The sequence below is a fragment of the Trichoderma evansii genome (genome assembly GCF_050947405.1).
Source record: "Trichoderma evansii strain SZMC 28006 chromosome Unknown GGI43scaffold_5, whole genome shotgun sequence".
In the NCBI taxonomy this organism is placed as follows: Eukaryota; Fungi; Ascomycota; class Sordariomycetes; order Hypocreales; family Hypocreaceae; genus Trichoderma; species Trichoderma evansii.
In genome coordinates, this window is record NW_028145201.1 from 207,978 (window position 1) to 225,823 (window position 17,846).

Consider the following 17,846-nt stretch of genomic DNA (forward strand, 5'->3'; position numbering starts at 1 on the left):
TACCCCATGCCGCATGGCTATTCAAATATGGTGCTATAATTTGTAAACTTATGAATTTTAAATATGTTAATGCAGTGAACTTGCACAGCAAAAATTACCACCCAAACCATTCCATAGCGTTGCACCGTGTTTAAACATCTTACGCATGGGCTAGCTATACAAAGAAGCCCTACTTAACAAGATAAGCACTAACATTAATTTTAAAATAAATACCCAAGCTACGCCACGTGCGTCTAATCTATCTAGCATACCAAGGTAATGTCAGCATATGTTCATGCCCTAATAAATTTACCGCTAATAGCACTCCAAACACCCCGATATGCCTTTCTGATTGCATGTCTTCCATCATATAGGGGATATATAACAACCGCAAAGAATGCTAGAAATTGCCATATAATAGCAACGGTTGTCCAGCCTGAAAAGAAGGATTTGGTAAAGATGTAGTTTCGGTATAATGGCATTGGCCATGCGACAAAAGTGACGAGCACAACCACGACAAAAAAGATCCATGCGATGCGGTACCAGCGATGCAATTCTCGCAACGTTGCCTCATCAAATGGATGCTGCACATTGTCGAGGTCGAGTGTGCTTGGATCGCTATTTATTGATATGCTCGTATGACCCTTTTCTCCAATATCAGAAGTCTTGGCATTCTCTGGATCTGAAGCTGTAACCGATATATTCTCGCTTGGTGGGTCTGAAACCGCAACCCCATGGCTATTAGACTCGCTGGTAACTCTATCACTTTTAACATCCTTTTCGTTATCATTTAAAGGCAATGGTTCAACTCTTTCGAGCTTTGGTGCTTCTGCTAACTCAATAAGCAAAAACCGTCGCCAATCAAACGTCTCTGGCTTGTAGAGAGAAATGATAACCGAGTAAAGAGCAGGAGAGAAAAACGACGCAATAGCTCCATACAGGGCAGGGAAACTGGCTTCCGTGGTTGCGATGTTAATAGTACCGTACATCGATTTGGCTGTAGCTAGCCAAACGCTAAGGCCCGTGAGGAATCCAAGAATTGGCGATACGATGGCTGCTAGTCTCGTCTGCTTCGACCATGCAAGGGTCAGGCCCAGAGGAATGATACCGGGGCAAGAGAGGATCGGCCTGAAGTAGCCGATCCATGTCATGTCAGCTCCACCATAGTTAAGCGCCAATGAGATGCCAGTAATGAATATGGCGTGGAAAACAACAGCGAGGTGGCTGACTCTCATAATTTTCTTATCCGATGCCTTCGGGTCGATGTATGTTTTATAAACGTCGAATGATAGAATACTGCTGACAGCAATCATAGAAGAAGAGACAGTACTAGTAAGAGCCATGAATAAGAGAACAAAGAAAGCCACGATTCCCTTGTCTCCAATGAGAGCCTTAATCGTGTACGGCATCACCAACCCTGCATTAACTAGATCTGGAGAAAATTCGCCAGGGTATGTCGGAAAAATTGGAGTTTGATGAATGGCCCTTGCAGTGAGGCCAATGACGGTACCGAGACCCCAGGGAATCCCGAATATAGCAATTGCAGCAAGATTATATCCAGGCACAGTAGCCTTGACTTCAGTAGCGAATGACTTTTGCCAGAATGCCGTATCCTATCAAGCAGAGGAAAGAGAAAGAGATTAGCACAACACGAATTAAGAGCATGTGAAATGTAGATCAAGTCTTACCATCACCACGAGGGCGAGGTTTCCGAACTTGAGAATCAAGCCCCAGATAATTGAGTCGATGGACTTCATCGTGAGCAAGGATCCTTCGTAATTTCCCGAAATAATATTTTCCGAGGCTGTCGCCATAACCTTGTCGTACAAACCTCCAAGACCTCCCACTGCGTCATGAGTCAAGGTTGATAGGGTGAAGTAAATAATAAGGATCAAAGCAATAGCTGTGTGAAGATAGTCTGTCAAAAAAGTCGCTTTAAGGCCACCGACTGCTGTGTACAAAACCACTGTTAGACCAATATTAGCGGTGTACTATTTGAATGTAATTGAGATGCACATGAGAGATGGTTACCTCCAAGAGGTATGAGAATGGTAGCTGCAACAAAATGCATGCCAGAAACGCCATAGATTAGTTGCGACCCTGTTAAGATCATGGATGCACATCCAAATATGTTGTTTGTGATATTAAGGACAATAAACACAAGATGCCCAATTTTGCCATAACGCATACGGATGATCTCCAATGATGTGTGAGCATATGGTACGCGAATCTTGGCCAGTACGCCAAGAGCTGCCATCAAAGCAATCTGAAAGCACAGTCCTGTAGCCCACCACTATAACACAACATACGTCAGCTATAAGTAGATGAAAATGGCTATGGAAACATGGAAGCCGAAAAGCCGACTTACAAATGGAACAGCCATCCCAAATTTGTAGCAGAATGCAGCTGAAAACACCGTTTCATTAATCCACATCCATGATGAAAACACAGCCGCTGCTGTTAACCCTGTGCCCACTGATCTATTGGCGACCATGAACATCTCTGAAGTCGATGAATCTTCTGAAAGGTAAGCCCTTTGTATTTTGATGGCAGCCAGAATGACGCCGCAGAAGCCAACGCCCAATCCTATCAGGAGGCCATATGCCGTTCCCTGAGGAATCACAGGCACCCCGGATACACCCAATTGAACCGACATGATGAAGGCCAGATGCAGTAGATTCTCTGATAGCTGAGGTGATTTCCTAAGCCAAAGGCAAAGGGATGTCTCTCAAACTACGGGTGCGCTGCTGAGACTTTTAAACAGATAAACGAGGCAAGTATGCACGGAAACATTTTAACTACCGTTCATCGACCACTGCCGACTTCTTATCTTGCACTCGTAGATCTTACCATATCTTGAGTTTGTTCATTTTCGGGGAACCATGGAACTCAGACCCATACACCCAGCACGTTGCACTGGGAAGTAATGACGTTATTTTGTCCCCTCCAGCTATCTAATATACTGTATGGCTAGTAATTACACAGAAGCCTCTCAAAATCTCACCCGCAAACGTGGTGTTGCGATGAAGCGAGATAGGGCCTCACCAACGGCCGACAAGCGGACTTCGGTATTGCGGCGTAAATGATGTTTGCCGACGTAAAATCAACAAATTGATTCGGCTAAATGAAATGCAGTTCGAAAGTCGATTTTAATTCGATATGCTACTGGACAGTGGTAAACCCAAGTATGCGAGATCGGCCGTTGATGTGAGATCATGGTGTGTATTGCGTGCTATGCGCGTAGTGTGACGACTTTAGAGCGGCACATCAACCATACTATTGCTCCATGCACAAAATATTAGCGAGATATTATTTATTAGTTCAATCAATCGAATATGATTCAATACGACCAATAGGGTAATTTTTAGAGATAATTTGTCGGGGTATTTAGCACATGCTATTTCTACTTCTTATTCTAAAGCCTTCCGATCTTAAATAAACTAGTGCTGCATCCTAGCTCTACTATGGTATATGCATCACAAAGTGGTATTCATCTCTTTTGAAGATATTGTGGTATAATAGCATTGAAGCAGCAAAGCAGCAATGGGCGATAGCATACTAGCCGCAGCCGCGGCCGATGGCTTTCAAGCCAAAGGCAAGAAACAAATTATCTTGAACGCATTCGTCATGAATACTCCTGGCCATTTATCTCCTGGATTTTGGCGACATCCAAAAAATAAGACTGATCAGTACACAAAACTTTCATTTTGGATAGATCTTGCCCAACTCCTGGATAAGGCACAGTTTCATGCTATGTTCATCGCAGATACTCTCGGGCCATACGACGTATACAAGGGACCTGCAAACGTCGTACCAGCTTTGGCTTCTGGCGCTCAGTATCCAGTCAACGACCCGTTATACCTGGTTCCTGCAATGGCAGCTGTAACAAAGAATCTGATTTTTGGCGTTACGGCTAGCTTGACATATGAGAAGCCTTATGCACTTGCTCGACGTCTATCAACTGTAGACCATTTGAGCGAGGGTCGTGTTGCTTGGAACATTGTTACATCATATCTCGATAGTGCAGCTCGGAATCATGGACTCAAAGAGCAAATTCCTCATGATGAAAGATATGCCATTGCTCACGAGTACATGGAAGTACTATATAAGTTATGGGAAGGGAGTTTCCGGGATGACGCAGTTCTTCGTGATCGCGAAAGTGGCACATATATCGCAAGTGATGGCGTTGTTCAAATACTGCACAAGGGCAAGTATTTCGAGGTGCCTGGACCCCATTTCTGCGAGCCATCTCCGCAGCGCACTCCGTTTCTCTTCCAAGCTGGCGTATCTGAGGCAGGTAACGGTTTCGGAGGAAAGCATGGAGAGGCCATCTTTGTTGGTGGCCAGACGCCAGAGGGCGTAAGAAAGACTGTCGATAACATACGAGATGTAGCACAAAAGGAAGGACGGAACCCAGACCATATCAAGATTATTGTTGGCATTAACGTCATCGTTGCTGCGACAGACGAAGAAGCTCAAGCCAAGAGAGAGAGCTATCTCCAGTACGCCGACCAAGAAGGCGCTTTAGCTCTGTTTGGTGGATGGACCGGGGTCGATCTTTCTGGCTACTCTGACGATGAAGATTTCCGCTTCACAGAGTCTCCAAGATTGCAGTCAATTGTCCGAAGATGGTCAGACACTGTCCCAGGCACTGACAATCTTCCCTGGACCAAGAGAAGAATTGTAGAATATCTCAGCCTGGGCGGCCTTGGAGCAAAGGCAATAGGAAGTCCAACAACAGTAGCAGACGAGCTAGAGAGGTGGATCGAGGTATCTGGAGTAGATGGATTCAACTTGGCTCACGTCACAAACCCAGGTAGTTTCGAGGATATCATCGAATATCTTCTTCCTGAGCTTAGAAAGCGAGGGGTATTCCGAAGTGATGTTGAGAAAGAGGGCGCAACGGCAAGAGAAGTGTTTATTGGGTCTAAGAGATTGCCAGAGGACCACCCAGGCAGTCAGTACAAGTGGCGAGCCGGCGAGACTCTACCAAAGTATCGCCAGAAAGAAGATGAGAAGATAGCTAGCGACTAAATAATATCCACTATATGATGTGCTGGCGTGCCATGATCTTGGCTTTTTATGTACTTACAGCTTTGGGTCTCTCTGTCAGACCATCTAATGCATCATTGATGTATAATGACATTATCTGGGCATTTTTAAACAGTGTTTACTAATGCTCAGTCTGATCATTTGTACTTAATGACTGTCGAAGTAGTCTCAATGCATTTTGATATGAAGGCACATTGGAAAAGATGTTTGCTTGAGAGAAAGTCTCCAAAAATCCGTGTAGAAAGGTCTTATCAGAAATATCTTCCTGGGTGTTCGCAGCTAACGCGAGCGTCAACGCACAGCTGAGCGTGACATGAACAAAAACCCACGATCTCCGAATCGGGCAATCGAGCTTGAGTAATTCCAGATATGTGCGAAGGACAGAGCGACAACGCTCCAGATGGGTGTCTGTGAGCTCTTTGCTGTATGCATCGCCGTAAGAAAGCATCACCGGACGGTAGAGACAGAGCACTACCGAATCCACGAACTCGTGGAAGAAGTGATGCTGGATAGAATCGTCACGATTTCTGCATAGCGAGGCGTGCTGAAGGTGAGGGGCGGACCGCGCGACAATTTGGTCAACTACCTTCTTAAAATCGCGTATCTCAAGAAGAGAGAGCTGTCGTTTTGAGAATTTAGCCTTATTGGTAGCTTGGCTAATTTTATTGGCCGTTATGAATAGGTGATTGCAGCTGTGAGTGAAAGGGTACTGCCGAGATGATTCTTGGGCCGGTAATTCGATTGAGATATCTTCCAAAACTGTAATGCAAGACGGCCGCCCATACCAAAGCGAGACCAACGTGTCTTGCCATATTAATGATCGCCTGGCCAGTTGTTAATAGTAATCATGATGAGTCGACTGTTTATGCCATTTTTAAACCGAATAAAAGTATGAATACTTACCAGATATAGTATTTTACGGTCACCTCGCCTTTTTGGTCTACGGCGACATCATCTGGGTCTGGAGAACAGTGAAGGCCGAGTGTTTGCGCAAGACGTATAGTCAGCCCTTGAAGTATATAGATGTAAGTAAGTAGCACCATACGCTTTTCCCTGCGAATCAGATTCTAGCGGAATGATTTACCCAAAATTGACCAAGATGCTCCGGCATTCGCCTGATTCTGTAAATAGTTGACAAGCAGTATGAGGGCCTGGATAGTGCTAATATCAGGAAAAGAGATGAAGTTATTCAGTCGCAAGCACTGAAATGAGCAGCATGCTATATGAATTCGTCATGTTAAAAATAATTATCGGTATTTGATATAGAAGATGGAAAAGACAGTGACACCTACCAAAAACGCCGGCTTTGAGCAGCTCAGATTCTTGGTCGGAGCGAAGCTGCGCGCTACACGCGAGAATACTGAACAGTAATCCGAACCAAGTTAACGTGCATTCAGATGGTGGGTTTTGCAAAGCCGCCTCAGCGTTATTTCTTCTTTCGTTAAGAAAACGAGACAATGCAGCTTCAAATTGAACGAAATTGATAGTAAAAGGCAAAATACGGAATAGGGATGTCTGGAAGTACTGAACGTAGCTTTCTATTTGTTAGTCTAAAGAAATCTGGACCGAGAGGCACTGAGGTCAAACTTACCTCTTTATCTGTTCATCTTCAGGTAAAGCTTTATAAGTGATTTCAGGACCGTCTTCCGGTTTCCACAGATTAGCAAGCGGTATTAGAGCACCAGAATCCTGAAGACAAAGGAGTTCGAATATGGTTTGCGGATTCGTTGAGGGCTTAAAAACATCTATCTGCGGGCTGTCCCGGTCTTGAAGCTGCTGATGTGAGCTGAGACTCTGATACATCGTAAGGAGACTGGGAAGAGACTCTGGGCCTAAATGAACCTTGGCGTTGTACGGGGCAATCGGATTCACATATAGCCCTTGGGTTATGTCGTTTGCAGAACCAGTGGCCGCAGATTCGTTTTCACTTGCAGCAGATGTACCCGGATTCGAGACATTGTTAGCTTTAAGCGGGTGGTTCATATCTGGCGCCAGAGTATAATTGCAAAGATCGGGGTGTCCACGGATGGTGCAACTGTCACAAGGCTGGCCAAAGTTGCATTTCACCTTCCGTCGCCTGCATGGATAACAGGCCTTTGCTGCTCGGAACCTTCGCCGCTTGGCAATCGCCAAGTCATACTCATGGTTAGAGATCTCTTGTGGTGCCTTGTCTTGGGACATTGAAACACGGTGTTGTCAGTGACGGTGGCGAACGTTATACTTTGGCGTGTGTTTCCGTCACTGTTCATTCTTTATTTTGTCTGCGTCTTAAAGTCTCATGCTTGAATTCCTGCTTACGACCCAATGGCAGATATATCCTATTGATGATGGATAAAAAACCTTGGTCATGGTTATAAATGTTAAATTCTGCTCATATCATGGTTGTTGCAGAAGACCTGTATCTTCAGGGTTCAAAGTGCCGAATCCGGTTCCGTAGCACTGCTAATGATCTGTCATCCTCTTGACCAAGCAACTTATATATATGTAAGCTTGCCATTTAAGTGGATCAACTAGGGTACACTACCAGGGCCTATGTGATAGACCAATGTGCAGCATAAACATAGGACACCTTGTGGCAAATTTTGAACGAGTAAGAAAGATTCGAATTAGGCAGTGAATTGGTAAAGTTACACCTAGTATATAATATATACCTGGGCTTTAAGTGATGGGAAAGGGAAACAGTGCCACATGCCCATGATGCAAACTGGCGGAAGAGACTTAAAAAAATCGGTATCTCAGTAATCGTCGCTTGTTTCGAAAGCACATGGAAATAGGGGAGAATTTATATCTAGCCACGGATATCTTGTACATGCATGGTAATATCGAATACTCTGTGCAGAGTCAATACTATGTACTCGAAAAATGTACATACATGTATACGGGCTTTCAACCCAATGACAGCCTCATCGTGCACCGCCACTGTTCAGCCACACATGGTGGGGTTATTGTGGCTGATCCATCAGCCTTGCACAGCTCCAGTCTTGCTCTCAAATCAGCCCCTCCAAGCTATTCAACGATTCTCATGCTGTTTGCTGCCCTGAAGCCTGAAAGCGATCAAGAACGTGTGGCCGCGAAAATATCAACACCACACTCCTCATGAATCGCCAGAGACCTCGTCTTAAGAATGGGGTTGATCTCCAGCTTCAATCGGCCTTTCATGACGGCAACTGGCCGGTCGTGATCCGCCTTGCCGAAAAGCGAGCCAAGATCTCAAACGATCAGTACTATGAGGTGAGTTTCACAACTCATAAATTCGAATTTCGGCGATGATATTACCAGCATGATGAATCTGACCGAGTATCTCTTTGCCACAGTTTCTCAAGATATGTGCTGAGAGCCAGCTTGATGATCCCAACGCCAAATTTGCTGCCGTTGCTGCTGTCTGGAAGCACGTCAAGGACGGCAGCACTATCAAGGATGTAGAAGCAATTGAGCTGATGGAGTGGGCCACCACAAACTTGATCGATCCAGATGAATTTGCCGACACTCTGGGACCATTGAGAGTACGCGCCGTGAAGGCTGCCCCAAAGGACAAATTTGCCGCCACACGCTGTCTAGAATCATGCTTGCTTCACTGGGATTTGGCCAGCGCCCAACAGGTAAAACCACGGCATCCCATACCGCTTAATATTTGGTTTCAAAATTGGCATAGGCAGCTCACAAGATGCAGATTGCGGCCATTATCGATCGCTCATTCCCGCAAGAAAGGGATTGGCTATTCTGGAATATTGTCATCACACATCTTCTTTCTGTGAGTTTCATTTTCAGGTCGCCCTTCATGCGTCAAGCTCTAACGCTTCGATTTGCTAATATTGATACAGACAAGTCCACAGACCACACCCGACAAAAGGAAGCTTTACGGTACTTTGGCTCAAAAGCAGATCGAGAGAGCTGCTCAAGCCGCAGAACAGGTATTTTACTCTCAAAATTCGATCTGGTTCATTGCAATGCTAAATGCCGGCTCTTCTCTCAGGCTCACGCGGATTCGAATGAGGCATCTGCCAAAGCCCCATCTAGGCGTGTGAAAACGGAAGAAGAAGTCCTATTGCTCTACGACATTGTTGAGACACACGGCACTCCCGAAGATTACCGCAAACTCATCTCTAGTCCAATTTTCTCTCCTGTTGTGCAGTTCCGCCAAGGTCGAAAGGAAGTAGTGATGCGTGCCATTGCCAAATTTAGCCGAGATGGTGACTGGCCGACTGTGTTCAACCTCTGCAACGACTGTCTCTCCGACTGCGATGCTGACGGACAATTGACTCTGCTTGCATCAGATATTGCCATGTGGCGACATCTGATTACTGCCGCAAGTCATATGAAGAACACAAATCCAGAGTGAGTGATGCGCCACGTGCTTTAGTAGGATATTGCCTAGAACACTGCTAAATTCGGTATACTAGGTCTGCGAACGTTATCCAGAAACTGCTGGCAAAGCTCCTGTCGTCAAGCCACATGCGACCCATGTACCGACGCAACATCTTACTAGCAAGAGTGTTGGCAGTATTCAGCCTTGGCCCAAGTGATGAAACTGACTTGAAAGATGGCCAGCCTTCTTCATTAAGGCTTCGGGAGCTGATCCACTACATTGATGATCAGTATACTAGCCCAGCATGCTTTAGCGACCTGAAGACTGTAATGGAAAGCCTCGACGCTCCCGGATTGAAGTATCTAGCGTTTGATCATTTGCCTAAATTGGCAGAGGGTGACTCAAACGACTTCAAAGCAGCCAGCACGCGGCTGCTAGCTCTCAAAACACAGTATCTACTATTGACGCACCGAAAGACCAAGTCTCACGACCAAAATCAGCAGCTCAAATGTACAGTTTGTGAATCTATAGTGGAGTCAACGCTGTGCCACACTTGCCTGTCTCAATTATCACAGGCAGGTGTAGCCTTTTACAGCTCGGTCATAAAATCTGAGGGTGAAAAAACCAAGATTAAGGCCGAGGTCATGCCAGAACTTGCAATCTTGATTGCATTTTGCAGCTTAAACTTGGCTTTCAGCGAGGGCCAAGCTGGACAGTTTTTAAAACCACAAGCGACGCGCCATCTCATCCGCGCCCTTCTCTTGCTCGACGACCAGCTGGCTCAGAACTCAGGTCATAGCCAGCTATCTCTTGTTTTAACGCAATTACACATACGTCTTGGTTCAGGCTCTAGAGCCAGCGATATTTGGGATGTCATTGGTGTCAAGCGCACCATAATTGACTCGCTCGGTCCCATCTTCTACGATCGCCTGTCGACAATTTCCCCTGCTCTATTGTCAACTTATGATAGCTGGGGCAGCCATCTAATGGATCTTTTGCAGTCACACTACGTAAATTCCTTGAAGCTAAAGATGCATCAGCGCTTGATAGACGCCTTTGAATCAGGAAGCTACAGCAGTGTAGTTGGAATCCCACAATACATCGAGCGCCTTCGATCGAGCTGTACGAGAGCGATGAGTTTAGCGGAAGCGCGAAGAATCGAAAGATTCCTAGGACAACCCTCACGCGAGCTGGAATCAGACCCGCGATTCAGTAAGATTTCTGAGTGATTAAACTTGACTCTGAAATTGAACTAATGATTGGACAGATGAGGTTGACGATGATACGTATCTCACTCAGACAGTTGATTACGGGTCATTTCCAACCTGGAACAGCAGTACAATCCAACCGATGCACCTCAACCTTCGGCTTGGACCAGTCCCATCAGTAAGTGAAAATTTACCTACCCTCCTTGGGAGAGGATTTGCGCTAACTATATTAAACTCACAGAATCGCCGGTGCCATCTATCCATGTTGGCCGAAGCATTCCACGAGCTACTGACTTATAAATCTCCAGCTAGCTACAAAGCTTCAGCGGGGAGCTCGGAATACGACCATATTTTTATTACTGAAACATTGGCCCGCCTTAGTAACTCTTTCCCCAGGTTTTTGGCCGGTTCAGATCATGAAATGACTCAGCCAGAGCTCTTTTATTTTGAGACCATTAGCCTGCTCTGCACTCTAATGTCTCTGTGCATCGATTTTGATCGGTCTTCCGATATTTCCGATGCATTGCATCAAATAACAGATGCTTTGAGTTTATCTCTTGAGAACCAGCGAAGCCAGATATTACATAGTGGGCAACCTTCGATTGAGCGCACACTGACAATGCTGGGGTCGATGCACAACATTGCAATGCTTCGAGATACAATGGCGGCAATTAAACTGGCTGCTCAATGGATCTTGAACCACAACGAGAAAGAAAAGGCACGGGATAGATCAGGAAAGACTAGTCTTCCCAAGGAATTGGCGTCTAAAATTAAAGATCTGCAGACAGCGGCAGAAAAGAGCATTAAAGATGGCCAGGGGTGGATATCCGAGCTCAAGACGGAGGTCATGTCAAGAGATTTTGAGCCCAAGCTTAAGAGATGGGTATTAGAAGATGAGGATGCAATCAAGGGCATCCTCGCTATGGACTCGCTGCCTGGGCTGATTGATAGCTGGCAGTTAAACGTCAAGGGGTGGCTGCAGGTCAAATGGGCATAGATGTACATTTAAGCGGAGTAGAGTATATGATGATGCTGCAAGATATGATGCATCTATAACGGGTCAGTACATATACACCTACAAGCAAGAATTCCATAAAATCTTCTAGAGCGACCAGGGCTTTACAAGCACTTTCGTCTCTTTCTGTGGATAGAGGCCTGAAACGGCCTGGGCAAGCCACCACATACCAACGCCAAACAAAACTTTCTCAGAAGATAGGGATTGGCTTTTGAGATTGGACAACCCCAAGAAACTCCATACAATGGCGGCAGCTAAAATTATCAATCGACAAAAGGAGAATAGATGCCAAGTACAAAAACCGTCCTGGGCTCATGAAACAGGCTTCGCCATTGGATGTGGAGTGAATATCGCAATTGAGGCGGGTCCCCCTTTTCTGCGCTGTGCCTTGATTGCGCGTACATGCACGTCACCACCGGCATTTTTTGTTTCAATTTGCGATTGTTCCAGTTGAGAGTCTTGACGATAAGGCCCATTACTCGTACAAACGGGTGGCTTTAATTACCCACTTATCTGTGAATGAGGCTTGGTCGCTGCAGATTCCGCGTACCGGCATGGATTTACGTGTACTAGGGTTTCGACGGTGGAAAGTCAGCATCACACACGCGACCATATCATTCTATAACGGTTCTCCAGAGATGGGCCATCAAAGATCACAACCCCAGCCAGGGTAAATCCTTCCCCGGCTTCTTTCTCCCTTTTATCCCTCTTGGCTTCATTTACTACGTATTATGATTGTCCCAATTTTTTCCCACAAATGTTTTATATCTTGGCAATGCCAAGCGCTCGGCTAACACGGCTCTGTTTCTACCGGCACGCGCGTCCATTTGGGCTTGTCGCCAACCCATACTTATCTGCATTGTAACTAGCTGAATTATCTTGTTTCTATAACGCCCCTAGCGGGTGGCATCTTGCGTTAGTTGTAGCCGATAGGATCTAATTTGGACATGAAATGCTCCGACTTGCGTTGACAGCGCGCGACGTCAGTTGGGGGCATCCCTGGGGCATCTCCCCTGACACGCTGGGACCTGCAAGGAGGCGATGAAGGTATAACGTCTAGTTCTGCTATGATGCAGAATTTTTTTATTTTTGATTATATGGAGCAGAATTGCTTCTGAAAACAACTGCAACGATCTCGAAGAAAGAAGCGGAAAAAGAAGCGGAAACAGAAGCTACATTAGACGACGAAGCCAGGCCGTGTTCTAGTAAAGATCATGAACGGTAGATGATCCATAATGCTTATCAGACGCTGCCATTCGCCAGTCTCACATAGGAGTCTTACGGTCGTCGTCATTGTGATTACGGTTTATCTTCTTACTTTACTTGCTAAGAAAGAACACAACAAGGGGACAAGGCAATATGAGCTGCCTTTTGGCCTGGGCATTGCAATCTCAGCACAGGAAGGCTTTCACGCAGTCAAATCATGTCCCTCAGATCTTGATTATTTGAGACGCAAAGAGTACGGGTTGACTCGCAATGTCGTCTTTCGAAAACGTTGCTTTCGTGGCGTATATAGCAACGAGACTAGCCCGCGCGAGTCCGTCACCGATATCGACAGGCCATTATTAGGATCAAGAGCAGATATCTTGGATCTCGATGACGAGTGCAACAGCGTTTCATCTTCTGGTTCATTAGACCAGGCCAGATCTTGCGAGCCTATTACGTTTCCGATATCAGAGCCATACCCAATGGCTAATCTTTCCAATGTCATCTTCGGTGTGGCGACGACGCTCTCTCGTCTGCAAGACTCGGTTTCCCAGATTTCTCACTGGATGTCAGGAACTGGTGCTCTCTTTCTGGCTATTGTCGTTGACGAATCAGTTACCGATGATGGTCTTTCTTCGTTAGAATGGCTATATGACAGTCACGATATCAACCTAACAGCTATCCGACCATGGAACTGCTCATTTGACGTCAACGAGCAGCATTTTGCAATTATTCGGGATTTGCATGATTACTCCAGCCAAGAGACGCAATGGGCCGCCATCATTGACGACGACACATTCTTCCCATCTCCATATTCAATCACGCAGCTTCTAGCATCACACGATCCGACGGTGCCAGCCTACATCGGCGGCCTTTCCGAAAGCCAAGGGGCAGTAGACTACTTTGGCGTCATGGCTTATGGAGGCGCCGGTGTCTTCATGAGCATGCCGCTTATACGACAGCTAGACTCCCATGTCGACGAATGCTTAGACGCGAGCCTTACGAGAGAAGGGGATGGCCTGTTGAGTGGCTGCATATACAACCATACGCAGACGCAATTAACCGCTATCCCCGGACTGTATCAACTCGACATGAGAGGCGATCTCAGCGGATTCTACGAATCAGGCGTCTTCCCACTGAGTCTCCACCACTGGAAGTCGTGGCATGAGGCCCCCGTCGACAAGATGGCCAAGATTGCCGATTTCTGCGGCGATTGCTTCTTACAACGGTGGAGATTCAACGGCGACACCGTCCTCGCCAACGGATACAGCATCAACGTCTACGAGGGCGGTATATCCCAGCCCGACTTGGATCTCATCGAAGCCACATGGGAGGCAGCGAGAGCGTACGAGAATACAATGGGCAAGATGAGAGACAGGGTGGATGACAGCAAAAAGAAGAGCTACCGGCTTATCGATGCAGAGGAGGTGGATGGGAATTTACGGCAGGTGTTTGTCCGCCATGCATCATCGGATTTAGATAAGGATGGCGAGTTGGAAGCAATGGATGAAGTGGTGGAGATATGGTGGGAGTGGCCGCAAGATGACGAGTATTGAAGCCGAGAGCCTGTGAATGAGCTCAGATTTCGGGATTTGTTTTACTGTGTTTTGCTTTTGCTTTATCACGCTTGATTGATGAACCGATAGACAGGGATATCATAGGACACTGGCGATGGGAGTTGGCGGGATGGGATGGTTTGTACTTCGTGCGCGGCGTTTTCGGTCCTTTCAGCTAAACATGTTACAATATCCATAGCATTGAAATACTAAACAAGATCGGACAAATCTCGCCATTTGACTCACAGGTAACAGGTCAAGCCATATCGAACCATTCTACCACGATCTCCAATATGATGCTCGCCCATGGCCGCTTCAACATGCACGACTGAAGACACACGCTAGGCAAGACTAAGCAGTAGACATGAAAGGTCCAAGTCTCTGAATAGTATCCCATTTGCGACACCGGGTGGTGTATAGAGCTGTATCTTTAACTTTGTATATATCATGCGGAGTATGTAGCGGTAGGGCGCCGTAGACATAACATATACCTAGCAATTGTCCGAATAGGGTAAAAATTGGTTGTTGAATCTTAGCGCAGAGGTGATTGGATTGGCTGGACAAGTGCGGAGAGAGATCTGTGGAGATGGTGGTGGCGTTTATTTTGTAGCGGTATTGCCTGTTTTTGGCAGAACTTGGGAGAAAGAAATGTATTCTAAGACTTTGCCGGCCAGGGTACATACATGTTGCATCTCAACACCATACATGGGCTTCGGTGACTGTCATCGATGCATGTACTACAGGCCGGACAAGAAAGCATCCATGACAAGATATAAAACCCAACAGTGCGGCTATTGACGACTACGTTTTTAGAAGTAGTTCTGTGAGCGGCTTTTTCTTTGTCTCTTCTCATTTCTTTTTCTTTTTCTTGCCATTTCTAAGCGCTCTTTGTCTGTTTGATTCGTTCCTAGCCGCAGAGGCGCTTTCACGATGGACTCACTTCGAGAGTTGTCTGTTGACAGACTATTGGAGACATTCACGGCGTCTTCCCCGCTTATGATCCTGGGAGTTGCTGTGCTCTGTCTGAGTATTGTATATACGCTTGTACGTATTATTTGCGAGCTGTACAATCAATGCGTTTCTTCTGTTAACCACGTTGTCAATCTCTAGATGTCATCAAGCCGCCGTAATGTCCCTGCATCCAGTTCTCAACGATCTGAAAAGCAATCCAAGGATTCTCTGAAAATCGAACCGTTGAATGACTTGGACTGGAAGGCCGTTGAGCCTACCAAATACCGACCATTCAAGTCCATTTACCACATCACCATGGGTAAGTTCTGCTGGCGACCCATCTCACTTATATACTTGCGAGCATCCAGTATGGCTCTACACTACCAATATCACAACTAACGGAATATAAAAACAGCACTGAAAGCAGACACCCCTTCAGAGCTCATCACCGTCGACACAGACTACCTTAACAGAGTCTCACTGCGCCGCCAAATCATCTCCCAGCACGGCGAATTGGTCCACGCCTGTCTTCCCGCTGGCGCCGAAGCCGTCCGCGAGCTCTACCAACTCTTGCTCCAGGACTATCTCCCAAGTCGTTTCCCTACCATGTTCCAGCTCCAGGATCAAGGCCGTCGGTTCAAGAATCTTGTAACTGGTCAGACATTCCCCACGGCTGTGCCAGAAGATCCGGCTGCAGCGCTGCGTACCATTGCCGAGACAGTCGAAGAAGACATGTTTCTGCTGGTTGGCGAACCAGAGGGACACCGGGCAGTAGCATTTCAGTGCTGTTTCCCGTCGGGATTTGATCCATCATCAAAGGTGGGCAAGTTGCTCAAAGAGATTCACTCACCGGTGCCTTCGTACGACAAGATTGGCCCGAGCATGGAGAGGTTCTTTAGCAAGATTGAGGTTGGCAAGAATGTAAAGCGAACAAACGTGAGTTTCTACCTTCCTCTTATTTCTTTTTCACTCCTCTCTTCCATGTTCGTCTTTGGTTTTTCTCTGTTCTTTTTTTTTTCTTTTCATTTCTTTCTAATCTCCTCCTTGCTTTTTGCTGGGGCTGAAGTTGAGGCTGAGGCTGAGATTGAAGCCCATCTGAGAGGAGCTGAACATGATCAAATGATTGTAATTGAACTCGGGCTGACCAACTTCCTGTGCAGTGGGGGATCCAAACAGACGGCGACTTGTTTCACTACGAAAGGCACGATGGACCAGCCAACGATGCTCCAAAGCCAGCTGAAGCAGAGACGGACATGAGCAAGGTGAGAGCCCCTTTTCTTTTTCATTGGACGAACAGTCAATGCTGCTGTGTTACCCCGTTATCACGTACAGATACTTGCTCGTATATGTGGCTGTACATGATCTGTACCACCCACTACGAGTACATGTACCCAGTAATAACAGCCGGCTTTTATACGTGTACTGACTAGCATCTCTCTCTCTTACAGGCTTATGCTCGCGTGGAGCTCCAGACGCTGAGCCGCCTACCAAAAACCCGAGCTGTTCTCTTCTCCTTCAAGACATATCTCTATTCGCTGCGGGAACTCAGAGAGGAGGGGCTGGGCCCGCAGGTGGCAGATGCCATTGAGGGCCTCAAGACGGGCAATGCACCGGGTATGTGGAACTACAAGGGCGCGCCGCAGTGGGGAGAGCCGGTTTGCAGGTACCTGAGGTCATAGAGTACGTGTATGGGGCAGATACGCGTAGAAAGGGCGATATCAGGTATCGTATACGGAGTACATGTACATACACGTATATGTGGGTGTACCTTGTGAAACCAAGAGATGCCATGTCATGTACATCACAAGCCATCCGATATCAAACGATTGGTCGACATGAAACCATGAATTTTTCAGCTTGTCTTATTAGAATTGAACATGTATATAAAGCTCAATCATCTTTGCAACGCCATGTGCACGAGTTCTTATTAGCCAGAGACACGCCTTGCCTCCTATGCTACTCTTACTCTCCCTCTCTCTTCCTGCTCGACCTGTATCTACCAGACGATGCATTGTTTCACATCTCGCAAAATTAATTAATCCCCTATGCACGCTGCAGCTGGTTACATGCATCTTGCATTCACCGAAGCCACCACATGCATCGGCCACCTCAGCTTGTGTAAACGGCAGCCGATGCTGGACGGCGATTCGGGCAGCGGCAGGTTTAGCGCTCCTGCAACCGGTTTCTAGGGCCTGGCGCACGGCCGCTGGCCCGCTAATCAAGTCGCCTCGCTCGCTGCAGTCCACCACACGACACGCTAGACATGCGCAAACCGCTCTGCAGCTGACCTGGCCTGACACTGGATGTTATAAATTTGCACCGCTCACTGCTCACGCTCTTTTCTCTTCTCTCTCTTATGTCACTCAACTCTTCTTTTACTCTCCATCCCATCTCTCTCCTTCGCTTTTTCTCTTTCTTCCCTTCGTCTCTCTCTCAGTGTGTATCTCTCTCACTCTCACTCTCTCTCTTCACACTCATCGCTCTGCATTGAATGCGCCCCAGCAATCTCAGCTACCGTCCAAGTGCCGACGGTGCCTTGTCGCCTCGCTAGCAGGAAAAAATCCCCTGTAAAA

The 17,846-nt window shown here is 46.7% G+C and overlaps 6 protein-coding genes across 6 annotated transcripts; 4 read left to right on the forward strand and 2 right to left on the reverse strand.

Moving 5' to 3' along the window:
• Positions 1–272: 272 nt before the first annotated feature.
• GGI43DRAFT_432635 (sodium:solute symporter family protein) lies at positions 273–2,799 on the reverse strand (the record flags this gene model as incomplete). Its single annotated transcript, XM_083209614.1, has 4 exons — positions 2,348–2,799; positions 2,011–2,272; positions 1,668–1,945; positions 273–1,592 (listed from the first exon to the last, which is right to left on the reverse strand). Exons 1-4 carry the CDS (start codon positions 2,633–2,635, stop codon positions 273–275), a joined length of 2,148 nt encoding a protein of 715 aa, XP_083062460.1. The 5' UTR covers positions 2,636–2,799.
• Positions 2,800–3,351: 552 nt separating this feature from the next.
• GGI43DRAFT_399191 (LLM class flavin-dependent oxidoreductase) lies at positions 3,352–5,186 on the forward strand. The gene has a single exon (XM_083205313.1). The coding sequence runs from the start codon at positions 3,523–3,525 to the stop codon at positions 5,011–5,013; it is 1,491 nt and encodes a 496-aa protein (XP_083062461.1). The 5' UTR covers positions 3,352–3,522; the 3' UTR covers positions 5,014–5,186.
• GGI43DRAFT_306630 (Zn(II)2Cys6 transcription factor) lies at positions 5,083–7,627 on the reverse strand. Its single transcript, XM_083201623.1, has 5 exons — positions 6,623–7,627; positions 6,324–6,565; positions 6,116–6,250; positions 5,935–6,040; positions 5,083–5,855 (listed from the first exon to the last, which is right to left on the reverse strand). The coding sequence occupies exons 1-5, from the start codon at positions 7,210–7,212 to the stop codon at positions 5,153–5,155; spliced, it is 1,776 nt and encodes a 591-aa protein (XP_083062462.1). The 5' UTR covers positions 7,213–7,627; the 3' UTR covers positions 5,083–5,152.
• A 500-nt stretch (positions 7,628–8,127) lies between these two features.
• On the forward strand, positions 8,128–11,542 carry GGI43DRAFT_421444 (N-acetyltransferase B complex non catalytic subunit-domain-containing protein; the record flags this gene model as incomplete). The annotated part of the gene is made up of 8 exons (XM_083207951.1): positions 8,128–8,262; positions 8,346–8,630; positions 8,702–8,782; positions 8,853–8,942; positions 9,005–9,366; positions 9,432–10,549; positions 10,605–10,723; positions 10,787–11,542. The coding sequence occupies 8 exons, from the start codon at positions 8,128–8,130 to the stop codon at positions 11,540–11,542; spliced, it is 2,946 nt and encodes a 981-aa protein (XP_083062463.1).
• An 873-nt stretch (positions 11,543–12,415) lies between these two features.
• GGI43DRAFT_306681 (uncharacterized protein) lies at positions 12,416–14,568 on the forward strand. The gene has a single exon (XM_083201624.1). The coding sequence runs from the start codon at positions 12,796–12,798 to the stop codon at positions 14,320–14,322; it is 1,527 nt and encodes a 508-aa protein (XP_083062464.1). The 5' UTR covers positions 12,416–12,795; the 3' UTR covers positions 14,323–14,568.
• Positions 14,569–15,170: 602 nt separating this feature from the next.
• GGI43DRAFT_306737 (heme-dependent oxidative N-demethylase family protein) lies at positions 15,171–17,386 on the forward strand. The gene is made up of 5 exons (XM_083201627.1): positions 15,171–15,366; positions 15,433–15,592; positions 15,689–16,209; positions 16,434–16,535; positions 16,722–17,386. Exons 1-5 carry the CDS (start codon positions 15,253–15,255, stop codon positions 16,950–16,952), a joined length of 1,128 nt encoding a protein of 375 aa, XP_083062465.1. The 5' UTR covers positions 15,171–15,252; the 3' UTR covers positions 16,953–17,386.
• The last annotated feature ends 460 nt before the right edge of the window (positions 17,387–17,846 follow it).